The following is a 23,450-nucleotide window of genomic DNA, read 5'->3' as shown; positions in this document are numbered from 1 at the left end:
TAGCACAAACGACAATTTAAAAAAATAAACTTACACACACACAACGAGCACAGAGAAAAGACTGTCCCACTATACATTGCGTATACATAATGCCGACTAAATAATAGCTGTGCCACGCTCTGCTCGCTTTACTGCCGTTCTGTTCCGTTTTTTTAATCTGTTCTGTTCTGCTTTGTTCTCAAAGGGTCTGTGTGGTGTGAGCTAAGCGCGTAGTTTGCACACGCCCGCCGAATCACAGAGATGTACAAGTTGGAGAAGATCTGGGTCCTGCTGTGTCTGGCCCTTGTTGGCTGCCAGGGCTTTGGCCAGTTCCACATGAAGCACTACCAGCTCCAGCGCAACTACAACGCCCAGGAGGACTCCGGGGAGAACGACAACAGCGTGCTGCGTGAGTGCTCAATTACGTGTGTCCGCCTGTCCTGTCCTTTCCTGTCCTGTACCGTACTGCTCTGTCCTGACCAGAGCTCGGACTCATACTCAAACTAACTTGTGTATGTTTGTTGTTATGCAGGAACCTTCCGCCGCTGCATGTGGGAGCAGTCAAAGTTCCTACCCCGTCGTCTGGTCCTGCTCAGCCTGTGCTCCAATCTATTTTGCGAGAACAACCACATAATGCCTCGCTCCAGGTCTATTTTCGTAGTGGAAAAAATATCTAGACCGAATGAGTAGTTGACCAATTCAATAATAAATACATACATACATACATATATAGCTATATCTGCATGTGCATCCTCATCCAGCATGAAAACTTCCGCTTCTTCACCCATTAACCATTCAAAATCAAAGGAATGTGAACTAATACCTTGTCACCTACCCAACGTTTCCTCCAGCTGCCTTGACATTCTCCCCGACCAGTGTGAGCAGGGCGACGAGGAGGAGCTCATGTACAAGCCCTTTCCCGACTGCTGTCCCGTGTACTGCAATCTGAAGCGGCGTATGCAGCGCTTGCGCACCATGCACTTACGCCACCGCGTGCTACGCAACATGCAGGAAGGATCTACTGCTGGAGCCGGCGGCGGAGGCGGTTCGGGAGGCGATGGCCCTACCAACTCCCTTCTCAGCGAATTTGTCTACAGCAACTATTAGAGAATCGAGTTACTCTGCGATTTGTGAAATTGTAAACTTTCATCTTTGAATTATAGGCATTTTGTCTTCAAGTCCCGCCCTCTGACTCTATTTAATTTTAGTCCGTCTAGACAAGCCCTCTACAGGGTCGTCAAATCGTTTTTCTGTACTCAAGTCCAAAGGTTGCCTTCAATTGTGATTTTTTGAAGTCACTAGTTCAATTGCCCCGATGCTTTTCCTTCGTTTTCCCCGGCTTCCGGCATAGACTGCAGCATTAGTTCGGAGCGAAGTCAAGCTTGATGCAGGCAACTGGCCTCTGTATTCTTCTTGTATCTGCATAGAAATACTACATTTAATTTTCATAGCCGAGACTCTTGATTAGAGCCCTGCATGTATCCACATTACGTATATTTATATTTAAAGCCTATTACTCATACTCGCAAAGTTTTCCGTCGACCGAATCAGGTATGATATTCGTATGGAAACGATAAAAATGCATGCCTGTATTTCGGACGACAGAAAATTTAGCAGCGGGCGTTTTGCAGACCGGTACTGACTTCGGAAAAGAGACAAGCCGATATATACTAGAAAAGCAACCGATGCTATTTTCCCCTTCTCGAGCGAAATAAAGAATTATTCTATCTTTCGTCATCCAAACAACACACACACACACACACACTTTAAAAATGGAAGGAAACAAGTGCAAGTCAGTTTACAAGTGCAATAATGAAGACAAATTAAATCGAATTGAGGCTGTCGAATGAATACCGATTATATGTATATTATTTTTAGCGCGTCTGAGTGCTAGGATTAATGCTAGAAAACGTAAACACACACGCAAATACATAAAGTTTTTCAGGCAGAAGGAGAAGCGGAAAAAATACCAGAAACTTTTGTGTTGCTTTCTCCTTTGTTCTATCAGAAAATCACATGGTGAGTGAGCGAGAAAAAAGACGCTACCTGCTTCGTTCAGTCCGTTTTGGGCGAGCTATTCGATGCAATGAGAATGCTGAGACACTGATTCTAACGGACCGAACAAAGTGAATACCTAATCCCACCGAATCAATTCCGTTGACTGTTCATCCTGGGCTCCTGTTACAATATTGAATTTATGTTTATTTAGTCAATACAAATAAGTGGAAACAATTTTATTTTAATTACATATCGATAATATACATTATCGATAGTTAAGTGTATTCACCAAGAAGAAGGCAGACGCCGAGAAATAAAGAATCTGATGGAAGTTAATATTATTAAAACAAATGTGTCTTAATAAAAAGTCATACTTATTACAGCTCCATTGCGTATACATAAGATAATCGACATCAGCTGCCATTTTTATGTTCCTTATTTAAATTTTGTTGCTGTGCTTGCTCATATCTACTCGTATTACGAGCCCTGCACCAGTTCACACTAAGTCGAGTTAACAGTCAGGAATCACACTGACAACAGTATCTAAACACTTCATGTTTTTTTTCACACTATCATTTCAATTCATTTTGTTTCCTTCATTGCTGAGTCATTGATTCAAGGCTCCTTCATTCATGACTCCTGTGACTCGTGTGATTTCGTATGACTCGCACTCACACTGTAACGCAAATCGTTGTGTCAGAGAGACAGTGTATATCGTTGTGTATTTTTTTACTCGGTGTAGTGTCGAGTTTCGTACCTACATACAGGTTTATTCACATGGCAAGTAGGAACAAATTTTTTACAAAAGCTAAGCTTTGACCGATAATAACAATATGAAGGATAGTCCGTAAAAAAGTTTAAAAATACTAATTACACTATTAATATTTTTATTATATTATATTTTATTATTATTATTGTTATATATATGTATGTATATGTATACATAAATATATATATTATTATATTATTATTAATAAAAAAAGGTTAACATTAACATTTCTCTCATAGTGCACTGTGTAACGGTGCGATTCCAACCAGTGCACAATGGGCCAGATTCTTTTTTTTTTTGCATAAGCTCGTAAATCAGATTCAGATGTTTTGTCAACTGTTTGTCTGTCAAAATAAGCGGAAAGCTTTAACGGAACTTTGCGCTTTGTTGTAGCAACACCATGTATCCAAATCTTTGCTGACAAAATGGAAAATAAAGGTAGTCCAAATATTACTGCTATTAAAATATTTCGAATTATGCGTTCAATGTTGTAGTTTTTAATTGTTTTTTTTGTATGTCTTACTTTGGACGTTTGACGTAAGATCATTTTGTCCTACTGGATGTGTGGATCAATGGAAATCGATATGATTAAGCCTTATTTGACGGAATGAATGGTGAATTACATTTAAATAATGTATCAATTGACTCAAAAGCAAAAATCACAAAAGAAAAAAAAGGTTTCGCTTTTATATTATATGCCACTGATGTTAGTTCTTTGTAAAGGCGGAAGGGGGCGTGGCAAATTTATGAAATACACTAATAACAGTGTGATATTGCATGAGTCTGGAAACAAAATTTGGTTGCTTTAGCTCTTATGGTTTCAAGAACTAGGCACTTCCATTTGTGGTATTCGCAATAAATTTTCTCCCTCGTAGGGATCTTCTTTTACATATTCAATCCTATAATTAAATCTGCTGCCATTATAGGTAACCCTTTGTTTTCACTGAAGATTAAAATTAAACGCTTTTGATCTGTTTTTAGGCTAAAGAAAACTAAAATGAAAATAATTTTTAAAAACTTGTAATTAGGGGAAAAAATGTATTTTCTTACTTAATAGTGGGTATTGCCTCCATGCTTTGAAATGACTTCAGCCAAGCGTTTAGGAATTGAAATTACCAATTTTTTTAGTGTCTTTCTCGTCTATTTTGGCCCTTTCTTCGATAATTGCCTGTTTAAGCACGGTCAAATTTTCAAATTGTCGCCCATTTCTATAAACTTAGCTCGAGAGTATTTCCCAAACATTCTCGATTAGGTTTAAATCGGGACTACATGCAGGCCACCCCAAAAGATAAATTTTTCGGTCCTCAAAGAACTCTCCAGTACATAATTTTTTCGTCAGTACCATTTGAATTTTTTTTCGTCACTGAAGATAACGTTTTCCCGTTCAATTGTTCAAAATTTGAACAAAATCTGCAAATAGCAGACGAGCTGTTTTATGCCTTGGTAGAAGCATAGGTTTGCGTACCATTTTATCATATTTAATGTTATTATCAGATCTTAATATTTTCTATATACGATGGGGGACTGATCTTAAGAGACAGTTAAGCCTTTATATCCCGTGAAATAGCCGCTGTATTTACAGCTAAACTCTTTATTTGTCGTTTTGTTCGTTCAGACACTGTGCAAGGTCGGCCCCTTTTTATTGTTTTATCATATGCATACATTCACAGTCCCCGAATACAAATATGGAACTTTTAACCTGGCGTTATTTTCTTGATATACAAGCACATTCTAAAAATTTTCTGGGTCGTTACAAATGCTTACCAGTTTTTAATAATTTTAAAAAATAACTATGATAATTGAGTGTCCTAATATTTATTTCGACCAAGTATTTTAATTATAATCGACATAAGGATCTGAGCAAGGTTCAAGAATTACGGTCTTATGAATTTGTTCAATCATTTTTTGTATACCAAACTGCACGGAGCACCAGAGTCGCAAACTATGTCCATGTTGAGCCATCAAAATCGCTGGCCTAACACTGTAAATAGAATATTTGTAAATTAGGAGGTGGCGTTATCCCGTGTCAGACGTGGAGCCCAAATAAATCTTTCAACTACTCAGCACGGTTCAAAGTAACTTAATATAAAAAAAAACGAGAACGAACGTGTGAGTCGCTTCTGGGGAAGCGACTCTACTTATACGCGTACTCAGTCAGTATATCCATTTTTAAGCTTATAATTTATGTAGAATTTTAACATAACATCTTTAACCTTCATCTACATCTTCAATGTAAATTCTACATCTAACATAAAGATTCTATATGTACCAATTAGATTCTACATCTCCTCCGCTGGGGGTTGCTCGCGCACTGAACGCGGCAGAGTGTGCGAGCGAGAAAGAGATAGGTAGCGGGTCCTTGGCAGGAGGGGGCCGAAGAACCAACAGAAAATTAATTTCTTCATTCTGGCTATAATTATGATCCGATCTAATTCAGATTCGGCGATCTGGTAGATATGGGCATGCTCTACGATACTGCGTTTTAAGTTTTATCGTATCTTTGAAATTGTATCTGCCACAGATTTTGTGGGTCCTTTGTGGGGCGGAAGGGGGCGGGGCGAAATTTTGAAATACACTTGTACATAGCAGTGTGATATCACATGAGTCTGGAAACCAAATTTGGTTGCCCTCTTATAGTCTCTGAGATCCAGGCGCTCATCGAGACGGACAGACCGACAGACAGACAGACGGACGGACAGACAGACATGGCTGTATAGACTCGGAAATTGATGCTGATCAAGAATATATATAATTTATGGGGTCGGAAACGTTTCCTCCTCTGCGTTACGTTACACACATCCACTTTTACCACAAATCTAATGCAACTCTTTTTGAGTACATCAAACAATTTCTAAGCCCCATATCTTTCAGAAACAGTTGGTTTGGTTACTTGAGTAAAATCGTGTCGGGTAGTGTTATAAAGAATTTAGGTCAAAAAATTATTTCTCGTTCGATAATTTTTTTTTTCTTTTTGCACTTTGAACATTTGGTATACAAAAATACGACCGCCAGTTAGTATTTGCACCTAAATTTTTTATAACTCACGGTCTATCAACGGTTTTTTATTTTGTTTGGAAGGAGTACCTACTCCTGAATTACACAGACACCCAAATTTTGATCTCGAAGCGCAAGGCTTAAGCGTTACCCGATTTCAAAAATTTGTTTACCCTCTTCTTAGAATATCTTAATACAACTTTTCTATACCGACCGACTTAAGATTAAAAAATTTTTGATTTTAAGCTAGGAGAGGCTATACTATACTATCTCCTATACATCTCCTATATTATATTTCCGCGTCCGCGCAGAATGGAGTTTACATCAGCGCGTTTCGTCGATGAACAGATCGAAGAGTGGCTTAAAAATGACACTATCAAAGAATCTCCAGCGGCGCTTACTAGCCCAATAGTACTTATTTAAAAACGCGACGGTTCGGCAAAGTTATATGTTGATTTCCGAAGGATCAATAAGGTGATTGCGCTGCCAGCATAAGCTTCAGCAGAGGAATTAGTTGGATCACAGAAACGGCAGAATCTTCGATAATTTTGTATCATATTTCTATGCAACCATTTCGTCATTGCATCGAACGATTTGAGAACTTTGCTGAAAGCTCGGATTGAGTATAATTTCATGTAAAATCATTTAGAAAAGGATCGAATAGATCAGATAAGATCAGATTAAGGACGGTTCTAAAAGAATATGAAATAGGATCGGAATATTAAACTTAACAATACAGTATTTTTTCAATAACTTTCGTGAACCACTTAATTTGCATGCAGCCAAATTAACAAAGCAGTACCTACATAGTACATAGTATGTAGCCTTCCGTGGGGATAGAAAAAATAAAAGAATAGAATTATTATGCCTCATAATGAATGAAATCAGTTTCAATACTAAACTCAAAAAGTAGGGATATTTTCCTTTAAAAGTCTAATCAAAAGTCTAATCATAATCATCATATTCCGTGGGGATAGAAAAAATAAAAGAATATAATTATTATGCCTCATAATGAATGAAATCAGTTTCAATACTAAACTCAAAAAGTAGGGATATTTTCCTTTAAAAGTCTAATCATATTTTGTATACCAAACATAGTAAATAATATTGCATTACTTATAGTGTCTATAGCGAAGATCCCGTATTATTATTTTTGTTCGTTCTTTTGAGACGGTATCCCTCGACACGTTTCAATATGTCTTCCATGTTGATGAGAATTTTTTTTAGAATTTTCTCTATTTGATCCAAGCGAATGTTCAGGCTAATGCGAAGGGGAGACACGTATTATGATTCAACAAACACTTTGGAGTTCTTACCGATCCAATTCCTTCTCTGTTACTCCGGGTAGATGATTATTTATGTGACGTGCCCTAAAAACGTATTTTGAAGAGGTGAGGACTTCTCACAGGTAGGTTCAAAAGTAAACTTACTCTGCTACTTCAGTGTTGTGTCCAAACACCTCAGTCTCTTCTTCTGCCGCGGTGGCATCCCCACCAGCCTCATCCTCAGGCGGAAATTGACGCTTCCGTCCACAGTGTGTGATCCAGTATAGGGCCACAGCCAGTTTCTTATAGACATACGAGCCCAAAATACTACGACCTTGGGTAATATCATCACTTTTCACCGACTTATAGGTCCCGATGAGCATTGCAATGACCATGTTCTAGTAAAATACCACCTAATAAAAGTATTGCACTTACATTTTAATTAAAGTCCCAGTCTTACCAATAATATAAATACCACAATGACAATGTAGGTTACGAAGAAGATGGGACCCAGTACCCGATTGGCCTGCCCCATGAGTTTGTACTGAAAGTCGCCCAGTATCATACGGATCATAGTGAAGAATGAGGTGAGATAATTTCGGAAATCCGGATGCTCCCTGCCAAAGAGCAAGAGACCCACTTGAGCATATGTCATGCACACAATTCCAAATATAAGACTAAAGCCAGGCAAGTCTTTTGAGCTCTACAAATGTACAAATATTTATTAAGTAGGATTTTCTAACTACTCGTACTGTACTGTACTCGTATTAAATACCCTTTTCACTGTCGCTGTGAACTGAAATAGTGACTTATTAAATGTGATGAACTTAAATATCTTGATCCACACGAGGCAGTCTAATATAGCCATCATCTTCCCGTAGATGGTGTTGCACAAGCAGAGAACATCGAGACTCAGATAGCCCTGGTCCACCTGGGCCTTGGATATAATAGATTTCACTTCGAAGGTGTGCCACACGTTATAGACGATAGCCAAATAACATAGCTGGAGGAAACTAGGGGTAAAATGGCAAAATATATCCATGGGTAATACTTACCAACAAAACACTTCCGTCGATAATATGCAGGACTGATTTGAAGTAGATTTTGCAGCTAGACTGGCCTAAGTGTGTGATAAAATTGAAGGTGTAGTAAAAAACCATGATGTACCAGAATATGTGGACAACAATCATGGTCAGACTTGGGTCGGAGAAGAAAGAATATTTCTTAACCGTTTGAATGTGTGCCCGCGGCATGGCACCCCCAGTCGGAGGGAGCTCAACTATAAGTCTAGAACGTTTTAAAATAGCTTAAGCCCAACTCATACGAGTATTCGGTCAGAATAAGACTCTTACTTGACACTCTGAAATACACCCATATTCTCGTTGTGCAGATTGAACTCCACCAAACACAGCCTCGAGCCTCGATCCAGCCAATTTTTTTCCTTCAGTTCATTGAGCTTTTTTTGATTCTCATCCTTGTCGTAGGTGAGATCAATGGAGTATCCGCCAGCAGCATACACGGTCAGAAGAGTCCAGATCGGTGTGGCGTATAGTTCACCCATCGTCCGGTACGGTGTTCCCTTGTGCAGTTCAACATTCTCCTCGGCCGCGTTCGTAAACTCGGAGTAGCAGGAGTTGAAGAAACGAACGAAGACCTTGTTCATGTGGCAGCTCCCCCTGCGGACACGTATCTGGCGGAGTCGCGGTGGACCGAGCATGAGGTTCTCGTGCAGTAGCACACGCTGGGGACCGGGCTCGCTGATATTGATGGCTGCAGCGCCGCAAGCCTGCCTCATGGCGATATCTCTGGTATTCCAGTTCAGGTCGATCCCATCGGAGCTTGCAGTTCGGTCAACATACTGGAACTTGCCTTCGGATAGTTCGCCTGCATCGCCTTGTCTACCTCTTCTGGGGCGGTCTTCATTATCAACCGCAGAAGTTGTGAAATTCGGCGTTGGACACACAGAGGTACCAGAAGTCGTTATTGTCATGCCTCCGCGTAATGTGATAACAAAGTTGTACTCCAAATAGTCCCACCAGTCCTGGACAGTAAGCAACTTATTAAAGGAAATCGTCACCGATGGAGCCACGACCATTTCGCGAAATCTAAACAGTTTTTGCATCTTGTCATTAAAGTGAAAAGTGTGCGGGTGACGCACTGAAACAGTAACTAAAATAAAAAATTAAACATTTTGGATTTTGGTAAGCTCAATGACTAATAAAATGCCCTGGTAAATGTGATGACTTTACAGCAAGGGTCGGCACGGCCCTATCTATTGCGCTTAGAAAAAAACGTTGCTGCTGCGCTGCCGCTCACGCACACGTGTATTACAGTGCACTATGGTGAAAATTCCCATTTTTCGGGTATTTAGTCATTTTCTCAAAGTATTAAAATTGGTTGTTTTTTTTTGGTAACATATTAAGAAAATTTCAAACTGTAAAGTCCAATACCAAATATGTTATGTAACATATCACTGTTAAGTCTAACAGCTGTTAAAGTCAGCTGTTGCCGTAGAAAAGCACTTGCTTTAAGATTGCAATATTTTTGCAGCCTATTTTCAAAATGCCACTATTCAAACGCGAAACATTCTTTTAAAATTTAAAAAGGATAGCCATCACACGGGCTTAAACTATGTAATGGTTGTGCTAATATTTTGTATAAGTAGGAAACGTTCTCAAAGCACATTTCTTGGAAATATATTTCAAGTTCATGGAGACATATAACAAAACTAGAAGGGTTGATAAGTATACGTCCAATTGTATGTCGTAGAGCTAATAATTTTGATTTAAAGGCAGTTTATCTAAATGCACACTTTTGCGCACTATCTGCGCAAATTAATTTTTTGCAGCGGACTTCGAGTTTTCAAACGCGCAGCTGTTTGATGCATGGCGCAAGGAAAATGGCAAATGCAATCAAGAAAATGAGATTCTGGAGCTTTTTAAGAAGAGATTTAATAAAAAATTCATGTTTTAAGACATGTGTGCCGAAACTTGAATGCCAAATGGAAAAAATGCATGCGGAACAAAAATATTTTGAAAAAAAGCATTAAAATTGGTTAATGAGCACAACAAAATTATGCAAAAGCGACTCAAATAGGAACAATAATCGACAAATTGGTCATCCAAAGTTGGCTTACTTGTTAAAGGGGTAGGAGCTAAAAAAACAAGCATCAGCTCTATCAAAAACTCAAGAGCAATGTCTCTTTGTTGATTCAAGCAGCAAGCATAAAGGCCTTGCCCTTCCCATCGATTTTTAAATCCTCTTATTATGTGAAATTGAAGGCCCATATCAAACTTTTGAGGATTTCGAAGATGAATTAAGAAAAAACTGAGAAAATTTATATTAATATTAGCTATTATTTCTTTAGCTCCTGAATTCTATCAAAATTAAGTTTTTCCAAAAGTAAAACTTTATTTTTATGTATAAAGGAGTATTAATATTAGTATTTTAATATTATTACATTTTTTTTAATTTGTGGGCGATAACAGGCCTTCTTTTTCCAAAATGTTTTAGGGGTGTACATAACATTAATCAAAAAACCGCATCGAAAAATCTTGCTTAGTTTAAAAGTTATTAATTAATACCCGAAAAATTGTAATTTTCCCCATAGTGCAGTTTTGCGTTTTGCCTGCTATATACGCACACAATCGCACTGTAGAATATTTGATAGTGTGCGTACCGTCCACTGCCTTACAGAGACTACTACAGAGAAGATGTTGTGGCTAGATGTTTCAAAAGGAACACACGATTATGAACATTGTACGTACATTGTAGAGTCGATCTCAGCGGGTCTAAGCGATGAACTGAGCTAGTTTAATCTTCTTTATGTAGGGAGGACGAGTTTCGAGAGGGTCACTTAAAATCAGTTGTTGGGCGGCGGTCTAAAGCTGTGTTTAACATCTACACAGATGAGGAATCATGGGTGTATAGATATGAGCCCGAAAAAAAAAGAAACCGACTGTCTAGATGTTTTAATTTCGTGCAATGAACTATTCCATCAAGAATCAAGTGGTCGCCTCTTTAAGGCCTGTCTCCAGCACCGCGGAAAATTCGCGCAAGGAATTAGCTAGTTATTCCGTGAGGGTGTGGAACATAGCTAAAACAGGGTTGATGAATCAGAGGCATTGGAAAGAGGAAAAAAATGCACTCTGATGATCAAGTGATTGTGTTGGTGCCGGCATATATTGTTGCAAAACAAAAATAATTTGAATCTCTTTTTTTGGTTTTGCGGACAGTTTTTGCCTACATCTCGCACCATTCACTTCAGGAAGAATTGTAAAGTATATATTCCTGAGCTGGGTATCAGCTGTTCTCTCAGTCCACACACGGTCCCGATAGGCAACTATCGATATATCGATATGGATTCCGCTCGTGTTGCTGGATACACACTCCAGGAATACGTAAACGAAACATTCCTGTCACAGTTTTTTTTATATGGAGTTTGACAGAAATTTTTCGATTCCGCAGTGCTGGATACTATGCTTTAGTCGGAAATTGGTCAACCACAACTTTCTCAATGGAGAATATTAGAAAGAAAAATTCTGAGTGGTAAGTGACCATTTTTTGGCCGAAATTCTCAGTAGAATGGCTGTATATAACCTAATTAAAAAATAAGACCAATGCTAAGAAAAGAACAGATGTGCGGAACTTGCTCGCTCGCTCATCCTTTTATTTTACACTTAATGCATGCATATCACTTGTGTTAATAGATTTGTGTTTGACGCGACCCATGTAAGAATATGATTTTATGGTAAACCTGTCATAAACCTAGGTTTAATTTTTCTCAAGTGGCTTCCTTCAAGTGGACTGTATTGTGTTGGTGTAGGGAATGTGGTTTCCTTTTTATCAACTACAGTCCGCTAATGTGTAAATTCTTTAAATTTGAACGTTTTATTATTATATAACTAGTTTGGGTACCATTTTATATTTTTTAATCGATGCTGAAAATCAGCAAAATGCGGAACGTTGCTCCTTCATTACAACCAGATGTAAGCTACTCAAGCTATATGAAAAAATGAAAGCGTTACCTCTGAAAAAAGCATAAACTAAAAAAAGTTCTGCCATATACAAAAAAAACATAATACCTAAAAAAACGAGAAGGAGCGTATGAGTCGCTTCTGGGGACGCGACTCTACTTTAGGACTAGTTTTTTTTTATTTTTTGCCTATGGCAGCACCACTGTGCAACTGTATCATTTTTTTGTTGTTGGTTAATCAAGTCTTATTTTACCATCCATTTTAGTACCAATGAAAAACTATAATGTGTTAATAAGGAGCGGTGCGTGAAGGATTGTGTGAGAGAGCAAAGCGATCGAGATGGAGCTTTTCAGAAAAATTCTGGCTGAGGGTCTCATTTAAGGCTGTTTCCCCACCTTTTTTGACTTCTTTGGTAATGAAGATGAATTGTTTAGGTACCTAAGCAAAGCAGGGCTCGTTGTTTTATTCTATTCTATTTTTTTATTTTATTTTATTTTTTGTATTATTTTTATATAATAGCCTATAATAATATCTTTGTTTACATGGTTTTACTAAAAATGAATGTTCTACAACTAGATACAAATTCCGACCGTTTCACCAAGTTTTATTTAGTAAAAGAACCACCAGCTTAACGATCGTTCTAATTGAACCGTGCCTGCCAATACACGGGGCGCGGGGCGGGCGGCCGGGGGGGGTAGCTAAACAAATAAATCTTTAAAAATTGTATAAATATATGAATATAAGTGAAAAATTATAAATAGCTGATTTCTTTGGGTGTGCATTTCAATTTTGAATCTGAAACTTCTGCGTAAGGCAGTGTACGATGTCGTATGTCTCATCCATACCTTAAGAGTTTAGGGCTATATTTCATTTGTGCCCTGAAACATAGAATATCACCATAGCTAGCAGACTGCCGAATCTAGATCAGATCAGGTCATGTTTATAGCCAGAATGAACAAAATAATTTCACATGGCTAACCCACCATTTCCAAGTGCCAGCTCATTCTATCTCTTTCTCTCTCTTAAAATCTGCCTCGTGCAGTGTGCACCCTCTAGCGGAGTATATCGAAAAAGGGATTTATATAAAATGAAGCACTTTAGTACGTCCTATTGACCAGATTCTTCTTACGGGCTGATGAACTGATGTTCCCCCAAATGTAAAGATCTCTTTCTGTAGAATCAGGGCGGTCACATAGGTTATGCTCAGATATTTTCTGCTTCATCACACAGAATCTATAGGAGTCATAGGAGTGACAGTGCCCTGTGAGATATCCCTTCAACGTCTGATTGTCGTCCCTGTTCCAGTAGAGAAGCCGCATCGAGAGCGTCTTCTCTGGGATGATGTTAAATTATAAAATAAGCTACGAGCTTTCAATTGAAATAAACGAATATCTAGACGGACGGACAGGCTGCCATGCCATCGGTCGGAAAAGTACATATGTATGTATGTACATCTACACGAATCGAATATAGCCCTATTCATTTTACTTTAAGGGGTTGGCTAGCTGGCTTCTGGCAGCGCAAAAAAAATATAGATTTGTATTTCGAGTACACAAAGAGTCTGTTATGAACTGTAAATTAAAATTTTCAATCATAAATCGATCGGTATATGTATGCATAGAATTTAAATATCGATATTCATCGAATATACATGTGTCGGAGAATAATTAATTTAAGGGAATATCTTTGAATTGCGCGCCCCATTTAAATAGCGCGCGCACATAGTGTGACCAGTGTGTGTTTGATCGCTGTATCAACCCTGTGTGAGCGAGATCCAGTTGATGTGAACTGGATCGAGTGTGGTTCTGTATGCCTTGCTTGGAGTAAGTTAGTGTGAAAGAAGCAGCAAGGAAAGGCTGCAGAAACACGCTACGCTCGTCCATCTATTCCAAGGGCAGAAAATAATCCTCTAATAACTTGGAACAACAATTGGTCCCCGATACATACATATGTAAGTATTTATGTAATATTCAGCCTCTACTCACCCAGTGATGTAATAACAAGAAAGATTAAAAACACCCCAAATTCCGTAAGACCATCGACAACCTCCTCGTCGGTGGTGTAGAGAATCTGCGATTTCTTCTCCCTCAGGTTGTAGGGCGCTCTGGACATGCTTCTAAGTAATAGATCGGTTGATGGCTTCTTTCGTCCAAGCCAGCCCCATTTTTTATCTTTCGGAGCGGCCTGTGTTTGTCTTACGGGGAGGGGGAGATCGGCTTGCCCAAAGGTCTGAGCCTGAGGTAATTTTAGTACTCGTTTGGTCAGACTCGTGGATGGTCTCTCATGGAGTTCGAGACTTCCTAAGGCTCGAGGGTGAGACAGCGGCGGCATTCCACACGATGGTCTTGAAGGGGGGCTAGGACACTGAACTTGCACTTTCGGTCTGTCACCCTGACCCTGTTGGGCCATATTTAATATAAAATCACCCTATAGATTGGGGCAGTCAAAAGTTTCCCTGCAACCCTTTTGGGCAAACACACACTGAAATCTGTAAATTACAAATGACAGTCACATATGACAATGCTTAGATGTTGATAGCTATGACCCAGATGTTCTGACCAGGTATTCAGAATATCCACACTGCTTCTGTGTTTCTTATTCAATTTGCTTTTAAGCCATTAGCAAATTAAATCTATGAACTGTTCTCTTGCCGTGGCCACTGGCCATACTGGCCACCCCCCGCAATGTATTCTCTCCATGGGGCAATATTTGTTGGACGAACTGTGCCATTAAGTCATGGCGTGTACCGTTGATCAGGACGATCACATCCTAATCTGTTGGGGCCAATCTACATTAGGAATGGGCACGTCGCGCAAAAGTGCAGTGCATTGTCTGGTGCGGGCATATTACACAGTGAAATAGAACGTCCGAAAGATGAACAGATAAGGTGATTTTGACTACTCGACAGGGCAATATAACGACAATATACTCTTCGATTTATATTACATCACACTTAAGTTGTGTATAAAATACTTAGTTACTATACATACGCAAGGTAAGGGAAAACTGTAGGTAAGCAATATTATAAAGTCAGTTGACAGAATGCAAGCTTGAACTATCGAAAATTAACCATACAAAATGACAGTCTTTGCACTTCTGCCCAAGCTGTCAATCAAATTGTAAATATGCCAAATATGGAAACTGGTTATCTTGAAAACAGGCTGGGGTTAAAGATTTACCTCGAAAACACTTTTTTTGGATTCCGTTCCTCAAATCGAATTGCTATTTGGGTGGCACCGAGACTCGCAAAAATTAGCTTTCTTGCACAGCTTTTAAAGACGCTTCGATAGGACGGTTCCAAATTTTGCACGTTGAATCCTTTACGGTTGTTACCATTCTTTGATCGGGAGTTAGCTTTGCATGCTTCCATCTTACCAGCGAGGCCAGAGCAAAGCAAATCATTTGCATAGCCGCACTCTAAGAGTTAAGGGGTATATTAGATTCGTGGTAAAAGTGGATGTGTGCAACGCAGACAAGGAAACGTTTCCGACCCCATAAAGTATATACATTCTTGATCAGCATCAACAGTTCTCAGAGACTATAAGATAGAGCAACAAAATGTTGTATCCAGACTGCTGTGAATCACACTGTTTCAAGTGTATTTTAAATTTTCACCCCGCCACCCTTCGCCCAACAAAGAACGAATATCTGTGGCATCCACAATTTTAAAGATACGATAACATTAAAAATGCAGTATCGTAAGGAATGGCCGTATCGAATGGATTGCCGAATCTGGTACAGATCGGATCAGTATTATAGCCAGAATGAAGAAATTAATTTTCAGTTTGTTACCCCGCTGGCGAAAATCCTCGAGCTGAACCCTCCCCGAGCGTGCCGACTTGGCACTGGGCACTGCATTTTCCCGCTTGCTCTGTCCGAGGTTATGCAGTGTCTAGCTAAGGCAATGGTCCAGGTCTTCCCGATAACAAATCGGGGGAACTGAACCAGGGCCATGGCTGGAGGTGCCTGGCGGGAAGGCATAAAACGCTAGAGGGTGGTTCCCCCCATAAATATTAAATATTTTATTTTGTTGTGTAAAGGTTTACTAAGGTTTACCACATATAGGTTTACTATAGGTTTATAGATAGTCTGAAGTCGAAAAACGATCGATATGAATTTATAATGTCTTTAAAAGGGTATATACAAAATTGATTTCTGCTTAAGACAGTTGTTTAGATGCCCATTTTGGTGACAGCATCGGCAGCAGCCAGGCCCATTTCGTGCTCGCTGGACCCCTCTGGTTCCAGGAGCAGGATGTCGCGGCTATTCTGAAGTAGTCTGGCTACCTCCTTGAGGCGGCGCTGGAAGTCCTGCCGCGAGATCTGGCCACTCTGCAGGCCCATCTGGGCCATAACCATTACCGGGGCGTGCAGCTCGTACATGATTAGCCCTGAATCAATGGGTCACTTTAAAAGAGAACACCTGGCTTATAGAAACTCACCTCTAAGGCGGGTTAGGCCTGGCTCCAGCAAGTCGATGATAGCCAGGAACTCTCGACAGTATCGCTCCTTGCGAACTATGTCCTGGGACGACATTTCGGGCAGCAGGTAGCCCTTAATGCGTCCGTAGATCTGGCAGAGAGAGTACTTGGCCGAAAGAAGAAGGTAATGGTTCGGTCGCAGAACTTCACGATAGCTACTTGGAAAAGAATAATGAAAGATCCCGTGAATCTGATGGAAATACGCACCGTAAGAGAAAGTTCTCAAGTCCTGTTATGTCGTGAACGTCAATGGACTCCAGATCGTTATTGATGCGGTCCAGTTGATGCTCCAGGTCGAGGGCGTTGGTCCGATGATCGCAGCGATCGCAGCTGCCCAAATATTATATGTCTGTTAGCACCGGAGTTAAACCCACTCATCTCTTTACTCACGCCCAATCGGCAGTTTGCTCCAGCGGCGTGACTGCCCGGACCGTGCCCCGCAGGCAGGATCGGCAGACGAGCGCGCTGCAGTCACTTCCAAGCTCCTGCGGATCGGCGCATCGCTGGCAGCGGCACCAGAACAGCTTGCCCTCGTACATGAACGAGCGCCGCTTTAGAGTTCCCTGCAGCGTGTACGCATAGCTGAGCGTCAAGGCCTCCTGTTCGCGCACCCGCCTCGAGGTCCGCAACAGTATGGCGAAGGACCGTGGGTCGTCGGTGTGCGCGGTGTTCGGGCTGCAGTCGTGCGCGAGCAGGAAGGCGCTCGGATATAGCGTTCGCGCCTTTGCCCCCTTCTGTCCGATTTCAAAGCAGTTAACGTCGAGGATGCCGCAGATCTCGTGCACCGCCAGGGCCTCCTCCTCCGTCGCAAGATCGCCCAGCTTCCACTCGTCGCGAAGCCGCACCACTACCTTCTGCTCGTAGTGTGACCAGAGCGCTTCGTTCTTGCGCCGCTCGTCCGTGTGCGACTCCATGTGGGCAATCATCGCGAACTGATCTGCCGCATGCGTGCGCATCAGCAGAATCCGCACGATCATCACCAGCTCATATAGGTCCCTCACACTTGGGGGGCTTGTGCGATCGTTGAGCAGATCCGCGGCCGCTGGCCGCCGCTCGCCGTACAGGGCGCACTCCTCAGTGGTGTGGCCAACGCGCCGGCCCAGGCCCGGGCAGCTGGCCCCACACAGCGGCCACCCGCACCCAGGGCACCGGTACTGCCCCCTCCCAAGTCCGACAGGCTGGTAGCATCCCAGGCACACAGCGTCCCCACTCACGCACGGCCCGATTGCCAGTGGCTCCTCCGTGATTAGCAGCTCGCCCGCCTCCAGCTGGCGGTTGGCCACCAAATAACGGCCAAATAGCTCGGACTGTGCAATCCGGAAGGGGGTGGAGCTGGGGCTGGGGCCATCCTCGGACTCCTTCTCAGGTGGGATCTGCTCTCCTTTGTTGTCCCTCTCCGCTCTCTGGTGGCACTGATGCCTAGCTTTGTTGCCTTTGTGGTGGACCTGCCGCAAAAAACAAAAGTGCTCATTAGTGGCGATTGAATTCAGAGCCGTCCTCTGCTAATTGTATTCTAATTGCTGTCCTCTGCCCACTTTCGTAAATCACTCGGTCCGCTCCCCTGCCGTCTTTCCTCTTGCCGATGGACTGCCCGTTGGTTTCTGAACTCAAGCTCTCTCGAAGATTGCTATCAACAGCTGGCAATGAATTGGCAATCATCCCTCGCCAATACTCGTAGGTGTTGCGACGTTGCCAATTTGCCTTACCCACTCATCCATATGAGTGAGTCGATCAGGGATGGTAAGTACACTGCAAGTACACTTATATGTACATAGTTTTCTTCCAGAATTCAAAACACCGTGCAAACCGGTTCTCAGACACTATACACATACATATGTACACATAAGTATGATTGTATTTTTATACTCGGTACTCGAAGAAGTGTTAGAAGTGGATGTGTGTAAGGCACAGATGGAACCGTTCCTGACCCCATAAAGTATCTACATATATTCGCGATCAGCATCAATAGCCGAGTCGAGTGTCCGTCCGTCTATCCTATTTCCAGCTCTGCAGCGCTTACTCATTCTCTCTTTCGCTACACACTCTGCCTTGTGCAATGTGCTCCCTCTGGCGGAGGTGTAAGAAGAAAGATGTAGATGACAGATGTAGCAAAACTATATAAACGGATAAAATGTTTTAAAATTCCACATAAAGCATAAGCTCACATATACATACATATTTATACTGACTGAGTACGGGTATACAAGTAGAGTCGCGGCACTGCAGCGACTCACAAAGTTCCCTCTCATTTTATATGTAGTTAAGCTTGCTTTTTTCCATATATGTATGTATGTTAAGTCTGCTACACCGAGTATTGAAGAACTTTGCAATTCTGATAAGCTAATTCATGCAGCTGTTACAGCTTGCGACTATAAGGACTTCCAATGCAAAAGTTATGATTTAAAAATCTCAGGAAAAGTCGAATAATATTTGCTTCTTCTATTTGCTCTAGGAAAATTCATATGTTCATATCGTATTCGCTGGTAAAACTCTTCGTGTTAACGGTAATTCATGATACATTTTTGGAGCTCAAGTCCATCCATGTTACTGGACAGCTGGCTAATCACAATGGAAACTGTACGAGCTCTCCTCCGATTCGATAATGACTCATGACCATTTTTCATATCGGTCTGTATGTGCTTGGCTGAAAATCAATTTCCATATTTCAACCATCTCAACTCAACGCCTCCATATCGGATTCGGATTGGGATTCATTCATATCCGACTTATTTATATCTCAGCCTATACACATTGCGTTCCGTTATAAATAAAACAAAGCATAACAATGCGGACCAGTGCGCAGTGGTGGGGCATAGCTGGGGCATCATTCCGATTTCCTTTCCCAGACCATGCCATCACAAAAAGGAACGGCACACGCCGGAACCGCACAGTCAATATATCGACCAAGGGATACCCTCTGCTCAGAGTTGAGTCATGTGCTCTTAGTTGAAGGTAATACTACTAATGAACTACTACTACACTGCATGGCGTCAGTCTTATAATGAGAGAATAATCGGAAAATGCGTTGCCCTGTCCTTGGTTACATGTGTCGCAAGAACTTGTGTCATCGAAGTACACATTCCCAGACTAAACAAGTACATGTGTCACGGTGCTAAGGTTCAAGAGTCTGCCTAGACAGATGCATACATATGTGTATTAGATATTTTTCATGGCTATTATCTTGTAATTCGGCTGTTGACGGCTGTTATTAATCCAAAAGTTATCCGTATGAAGTCTCAGAGAAACAATTCCCATTCATGTACTGTACCAGTAGTGGGTACCAAAAACGACAGAAAATAACAGCAGCAACAACAAATCAAAAGAGAAAGCAAAAAATCCAAAATAGATTTTTGTATACTTATGTATGTCTTGATGAGCTTTGATTACTTGTGTTCAACGGGCAAGTCGCGGAGCAACAATCGGGAATTTTGTTACCCGTGTACGTTATTTTCCATGTCATTAAAAGACATGCCTGCACATACCTATGCATCCATACATACATATGTATGCACATATGTAAATTTGTACGCATGTGAATATGTATGTACATATGTATACATATACATATACATATGTGTGCATATGTGTGTGCGCGGATGAATGTGCAAGTGTTTACATTTTACTTGCAAGTGGCAACACTCGTGTTTGCTGTTGTCTGTGCGGCAAATTAATTTTTAATTATACCGCCGCAATGGCACCCTCACGTCCATCCACTACCACCTGCGGTGTTTACTTTTTTCCTTCCTGGCATCGCTTTATTTGTGATTAAATTTGATTTTGTTGTGTGTTCACTCCTGTTCTTAATTGATTTTAATTGATAATTTTTCAGCTGTGAACACGGATAATTCAAAGGCCGGGCCGCACTTAATAAATATGTTTAACAACTTGTCAATTAATTACGCCTGCAAGTCGAACGAAATAAGTATGCCAGCGAATTGGGTGACCGGAGATTGGAATGAGGAAAACAAAATGTAATTCTGGCAACGCGTTGTTCCAACCGCAACGCCCAAATTGCAACTGTCGAGATGTCGTCGAGCGTTGGGAGACGACGCTGGGAGACGGCGCTGTGTCAAGTTGTTGGCACCGATTCAACAGTCACAGCCCAAGGCAGACTCGTACAGCAGCGCTCACCACTACACACTCGAAACACTGACATTGTGTGATAGACCGACACCCCCGACGGAATATTTAAACAATTTATGATTTTGAGATCACTCTGCTCTGGCCAAAAACGGAGTCAAAATATGCACACCTCTCAATGCCACAGCCGACAGATGGAGGAAGTGGATATAAGGGCAGCGTGAGCGTACTACTTACATATATTAGATCACTTTCCAGCAAGATCAAAAAAAGCGTACCACGTACTTTTCCATGTTCCATGTATACATATTGTAAAAAAGTTTTTAGAGGATAAAAATGGTACTCCAAGAAAAGATCGAAATGATCGTAAGCGACAAAAATTTAAAGTTCAATATATATTTTAATCGATAACACTACTCGAAAAAATGTAACATTTTCTTCCCGCTGTGGACCAAACTGGCTTTTTCTGATCAATTTCGGGATTAACAATTTTTTATATTATGTTTATTTTTTTTTATAATTTAGTTTTTCTTAAGAATTTTTGAAATTTGGTATATGTTTTCATGTTGTTTTCAGAGGTAGTGCTTCTATTTTCAACATAACATAAGTATCTTATATCTGGTTGCATAGAACTTTGCAGTTCTGAAAAGCTGAAAAATGCAGCTATAAATCCGACCCAGACTTTTTGTATCTGCAGCTTAACGCCTGGAAGATATTAAGCTTTCAAATTCAAATTTCATCATTATTTACGATATACCATAATATTATTAAATTAAATATGAAACATATTAAATTTAAATATGAAACATATTAAATTTAGATATTAAATATATTCAAATTAAATATAAAATATGTATTATTTAGACCTGAACACTTTGTACACCGATAGAAAAAAGCCCTGAAATTTTAATATTTTCACTTAGATTTTAATATTTATATTTATATTTATATTTATTTATTACATTCAATATATTTCATATTTAAATTTAATATGTTCCATATTTAAATTTAATATATTTCATATTTTAATTTAATATGTTTCATATTTATATTGAGTATATTTCGTTTTTGAACGAATTGGTTATTATTTTGCCTACGTGGACTACATTTCAAGTCCGCATGGTGTGAATTGGTTAAAGTTTTCAATTAGAAATAATCGCAACATGAGTAGAACTGCATTGGTTGTGATTATGCCCCTGCGCAAAGATAATTTAACTGTGTATTCAAGGCGGCAGCAGCTGGAACCAGTTGGAAGTTCGAGGGACATACAAAAATAATATAAACATAGTTAAAATAAATACAAAAAATATTTAATTTCATTTAATATGGAATATTTAAAATAAAAAGTTTTTCTTTTGATTTTAAAACAACAATTTTGAAATAAAGTCATATTCAATTTAAATATGAAACATATTAAACTACAAATTTAATATATTATATTTATTTTAAAGTGTTTTGTATTAAGATTAAATATGACCGCATTAAAAAAGACATTTTAATACAATTATACTTGAATCAATGTGAATTCTATTTAATTTTACTATGTTTGTATTTAAAAATCGCATTTTAAATTCAAATATGATTGTAGTTATTTTTCCTATGCCTTTTTTCTATCAGTGTATATTCAGCTTATCGTCTGGGAAATATTCATCTTTCAAATGCAAAATTTATAATTTTTGTGCGGTACTAAAAAAAAATTGTTGAAGGAATACCTTTTATAGCAAATGTAGCCCCTTTTTCATATATCTAAAAATATTGCTTGTTTACTTGGTATGTAATTCCAATTTGGCTGCGTGTAAAATTCAAAAATGTCAAAGCAAGCATTGCATGGTGGGCCAGCAACATTTCAAGCGGTAAAATGTGATTTTCGGAGGATTGGTCAACCAATTGTAGCTCAGCCCTAGGTTCTCCCTAGATTTTATTGAACAATACTTTAAACGACGCCTAATTAATGCACTTATACACAAAAATGTGGGAACACAGGATTTCATTTATTTCGACTTTTCCTGAGTTCTAAAAGTCAAAATTAAACAACAACAAAATACCGCACAAAAATCATGAATATTGCATTTGAAAGCTTAATATTTCCCAGACGACTTAGAAGCTACAAAATGTTAAGGTGCACTTTACAGCTGCATCTATCAGCTTTATGGAATGACAAAGTTTTACAAAATTCTTTAAAAAAAAGTTCTGTTTAAGGCCTCAAATCTATTAAAAATTTGGTTTGGTTTGAACCGGAAAAATGGTATAGGGTGGTGTTATTACAGACAGAATGAAGAAATTAATGGCTATTCCACCCCCTTTCAGCGTTGTAGCCGCAACTCATTCTCTCTCTCGCTAACACACTCTGCCTTATGCAATGTGCTCCCTCTGGCGGAGGTGTAAGAAGAGAGATGTAGATGACAGATGTAGCAAAACAATGTCAACGGATAAAATGTTTTAAAATTCCACATAAAGCATAAGCTTACATATGTATACTGACTGAGTATCGGGTATAGATGTAGAGTCGCGTCTCCAGAAGCGACTCACAAAGTTCCCTCTCGTTTTATTTGTGAATGAGTTATTATATACTCTAAAACACTAATATATGGTGACGATGTTAAAATCTGTCGACCTAAATTAGTTAAAAATTTGGTGTTCAAATAATCTTCTTTATCTGAACCTTTGTAAATGCAAAGTTATGACATTTTGCCATCGCGCTTCACACTTTTTATCATACTCTCTAAGAAAGCATGTCCTGGTTCGAATTTGGAAATCAAATGCCCCTGGAGTTCTTTTTGATCACAAACTGTTTTTTAATAGCCATTGCAATGGCAACAATGCATTGTTGAGCTAGCGAGCTTTTTCACTAGCGTAGTTTTGCGATATGTTTATTAACGAGACGATGGTTGTTCAGATTAAATATGGTT

The 23,450-nt window shown here is 39.8% G+C and overlaps 4 protein-coding genes and 1 non-coding gene across 9 annotated transcripts in view; 2 read left to right on the top strand and 3 right to left on the bottom strand.

Annotated features, from left to right (window-relative positions):
* The first annotated feature begins 152 nt into the window (after positions 1-152).
* Positions 153-1,157, top strand: LOC111072140 (uncharacterized protein CG1552). Of its 2 annotated transcripts, none has more exons than XM_022363808.2 (3): positions 153-388; positions 512-665; positions 831-1,157. In XM_022363808.2, the coding sequence occupies exons 1-3, from the start codon at positions 241-243 to the stop codon at positions 1,084-1,086; spliced, it is 558 nt and encodes a 185-aa protein (XP_022219500.1). In that variant the 5' UTR covers positions 153-240; the 3' UTR covers positions 1,087-1,157. The 2 variants fall into 2 exon arrangements, with proteins under 2 accessions (XP_022219500.1, XP_022219502.1); XM_022363810.2 differs by having other exon boundaries at positions 160-388; positions 512-626.
* A 3,521-nt stretch (positions 1,158-4,678) lies between these two features.
* Positions 4,679-14,462, bottom strand: LOC111072138 (polycystic kidney disease 2-like 2 protein). Of its 3 annotated transcripts, XM_041595675.1 has the most exons (9): positions 13,967-14,462; positions 8,358-9,174; positions 8,061-8,292; positions 7,781-8,008; positions 7,466-7,708; positions 7,171-7,403; positions 7,057-7,110; positions 6,857-7,001; positions 4,679-4,727 (listed from the first exon to the last, which is right to left on the bottom strand). In XM_041595675.1, the coding sequence occupies exons 1-8, from the start codon at positions 14,388-14,390 to the stop codon at positions 6,866-6,868; spliced, it is 2,367 nt and encodes a 788-aa protein (XP_041451609.1). In that variant the 5' UTR covers positions 14,391-14,462; the 3' UTR covers positions 4,679-4,727; positions 6,857-6,865. The 3 variants fall into 3 exon arrangements, with proteins under 3 accessions (XP_041451609.1, XP_022219497.2, XP_022219498.2); XM_022363805.2 differs by lacking the exon at positions 4,679-4,727 and having other exon boundaries at positions 6,803-7,001; XM_022363806.2 differs by lacking the exons at positions 4,679-4,727; positions 6,857-7,001; positions 7,057-7,110; positions 7,171-7,403 and having other exon boundaries at positions 7,602-7,708; positions 7,768-8,008.
* LOC111072290 overlaps positions 13,790-23,450 on the top strand; it is a 188,365-nt gene continuing 178,704 nt past the window's right edge. Inside the window, exons 1-2 of one of the 2 annotated variants that reach the window (XR_002607566.1) lie at positions 13,790-13,932; positions 20,291-21,017. The gene's annotated coding sequence lies outside the window, so the exon portion shown is untranslated. Of the gene's footprint in view, positions 13,933-20,290; positions 21,018-23,450 lie in introns of those variants that run through there. The other variant, XM_041595679.1, reaches the window with a different exon arrangement.
* Positions 16,022-20,498, bottom strand: LOC111072139 (SET domain-containing protein SmydA-8). Its single transcript, XM_022363807.2, has 5 exons — positions 20,195-20,498; positions 16,852-17,906; positions 16,669-16,791; positions 16,423-16,616; positions 16,022-16,371 (listed from the first exon to the last, which is right to left on the bottom strand). The coding sequence occupies exons 1-5, from the start codon at positions 20,210-20,212 to the stop codon at positions 16,154-16,156; spliced, it is 1,608 nt and encodes a 535-aa protein (XP_022219499.1). The 5' UTR covers positions 20,213-20,498; the 3' UTR covers positions 16,022-16,153.
* Positions 21,613-21,749, bottom strand: LOC121405183. Its single transcript, XR_005968395.1, has one exon. It is a non-coding gene; the product is annotated as a U4 spliceosomal RNA (small nuclear RNA).

Source organism: Drosophila obscura, unplaced genomic scaffold (assembly GCF_018151105.1).
Source record: "Drosophila obscura isolate BZ-5 IFL unplaced genomic scaffold, ASM1815110v1 contig_75, whole genome shotgun sequence".
Taxonomy (NCBI): Eukaryota; Metazoa; Arthropoda; class Insecta; order Diptera; family Drosophilidae; genus Drosophila; species Drosophila obscura.
Note: the sequence above shows the minus strand (reverse complement) of the source record. Positions and strands in the feature narration are given on the sequence as shown.

Coding starts and splice junctions, on each gene's coding strand:
- LOC111072140 (XM_022363808.2), top strand. CDS start 241: ATGTACAAGTTGGAGAAGATCTGGGTCCTGCTGTGTCTGGCCCTTGTT. Junction 389..511: donor GAACGACAACAGCGTGCTGC/GTGAGTGCTCAA, acceptor GTTGTTATGCAG/GAACCTTCCGCCGCTGCATG. Junction 666..830: donor AAAATATCTAGACCGAATGA/GTAGTTGACCAA, acceptor CGTTTCCTCCAG/CTGCCTTGACATTCTCCCCG.
- LOC111072138 (XM_041595675.1), bottom strand. CDS start 14,390: ATGGCCCAACAGGGTCAGGGTGACAGACCGAAAGTGCAAGTTCAGTGT. Junction 8,009..8,060: donor TCGACGGAAGTGTTTTGTTG/GTAAGTATTACC, acceptor AGTTTCCTCCAG/CTATGTTATTTGGCTATCGT. Junction 7,709..7,780: donor TCACAGCGACAGTGAAAAGG/GTATTTAATACG, acceptor GTACATTTGTAG/AGCTCAAAAGACTTGCCTGG.
- LOC111072139 (XM_022363807.2), bottom strand. Junction 16,617..16,668: donor CTTGAGAACTTTCTCTTACG/GTGCGTATTTCC, acceptor TTTTCCAAGTAG/CTATCGTGAAGTTCTGCGAC. Junction 16,372..16,422: donor AGGCCTAACCCGCCTTAGAG/GTGAGTTTCTAT, acceptor CCATTGATTCAG/GGCTAATCATGTACGAGCTG.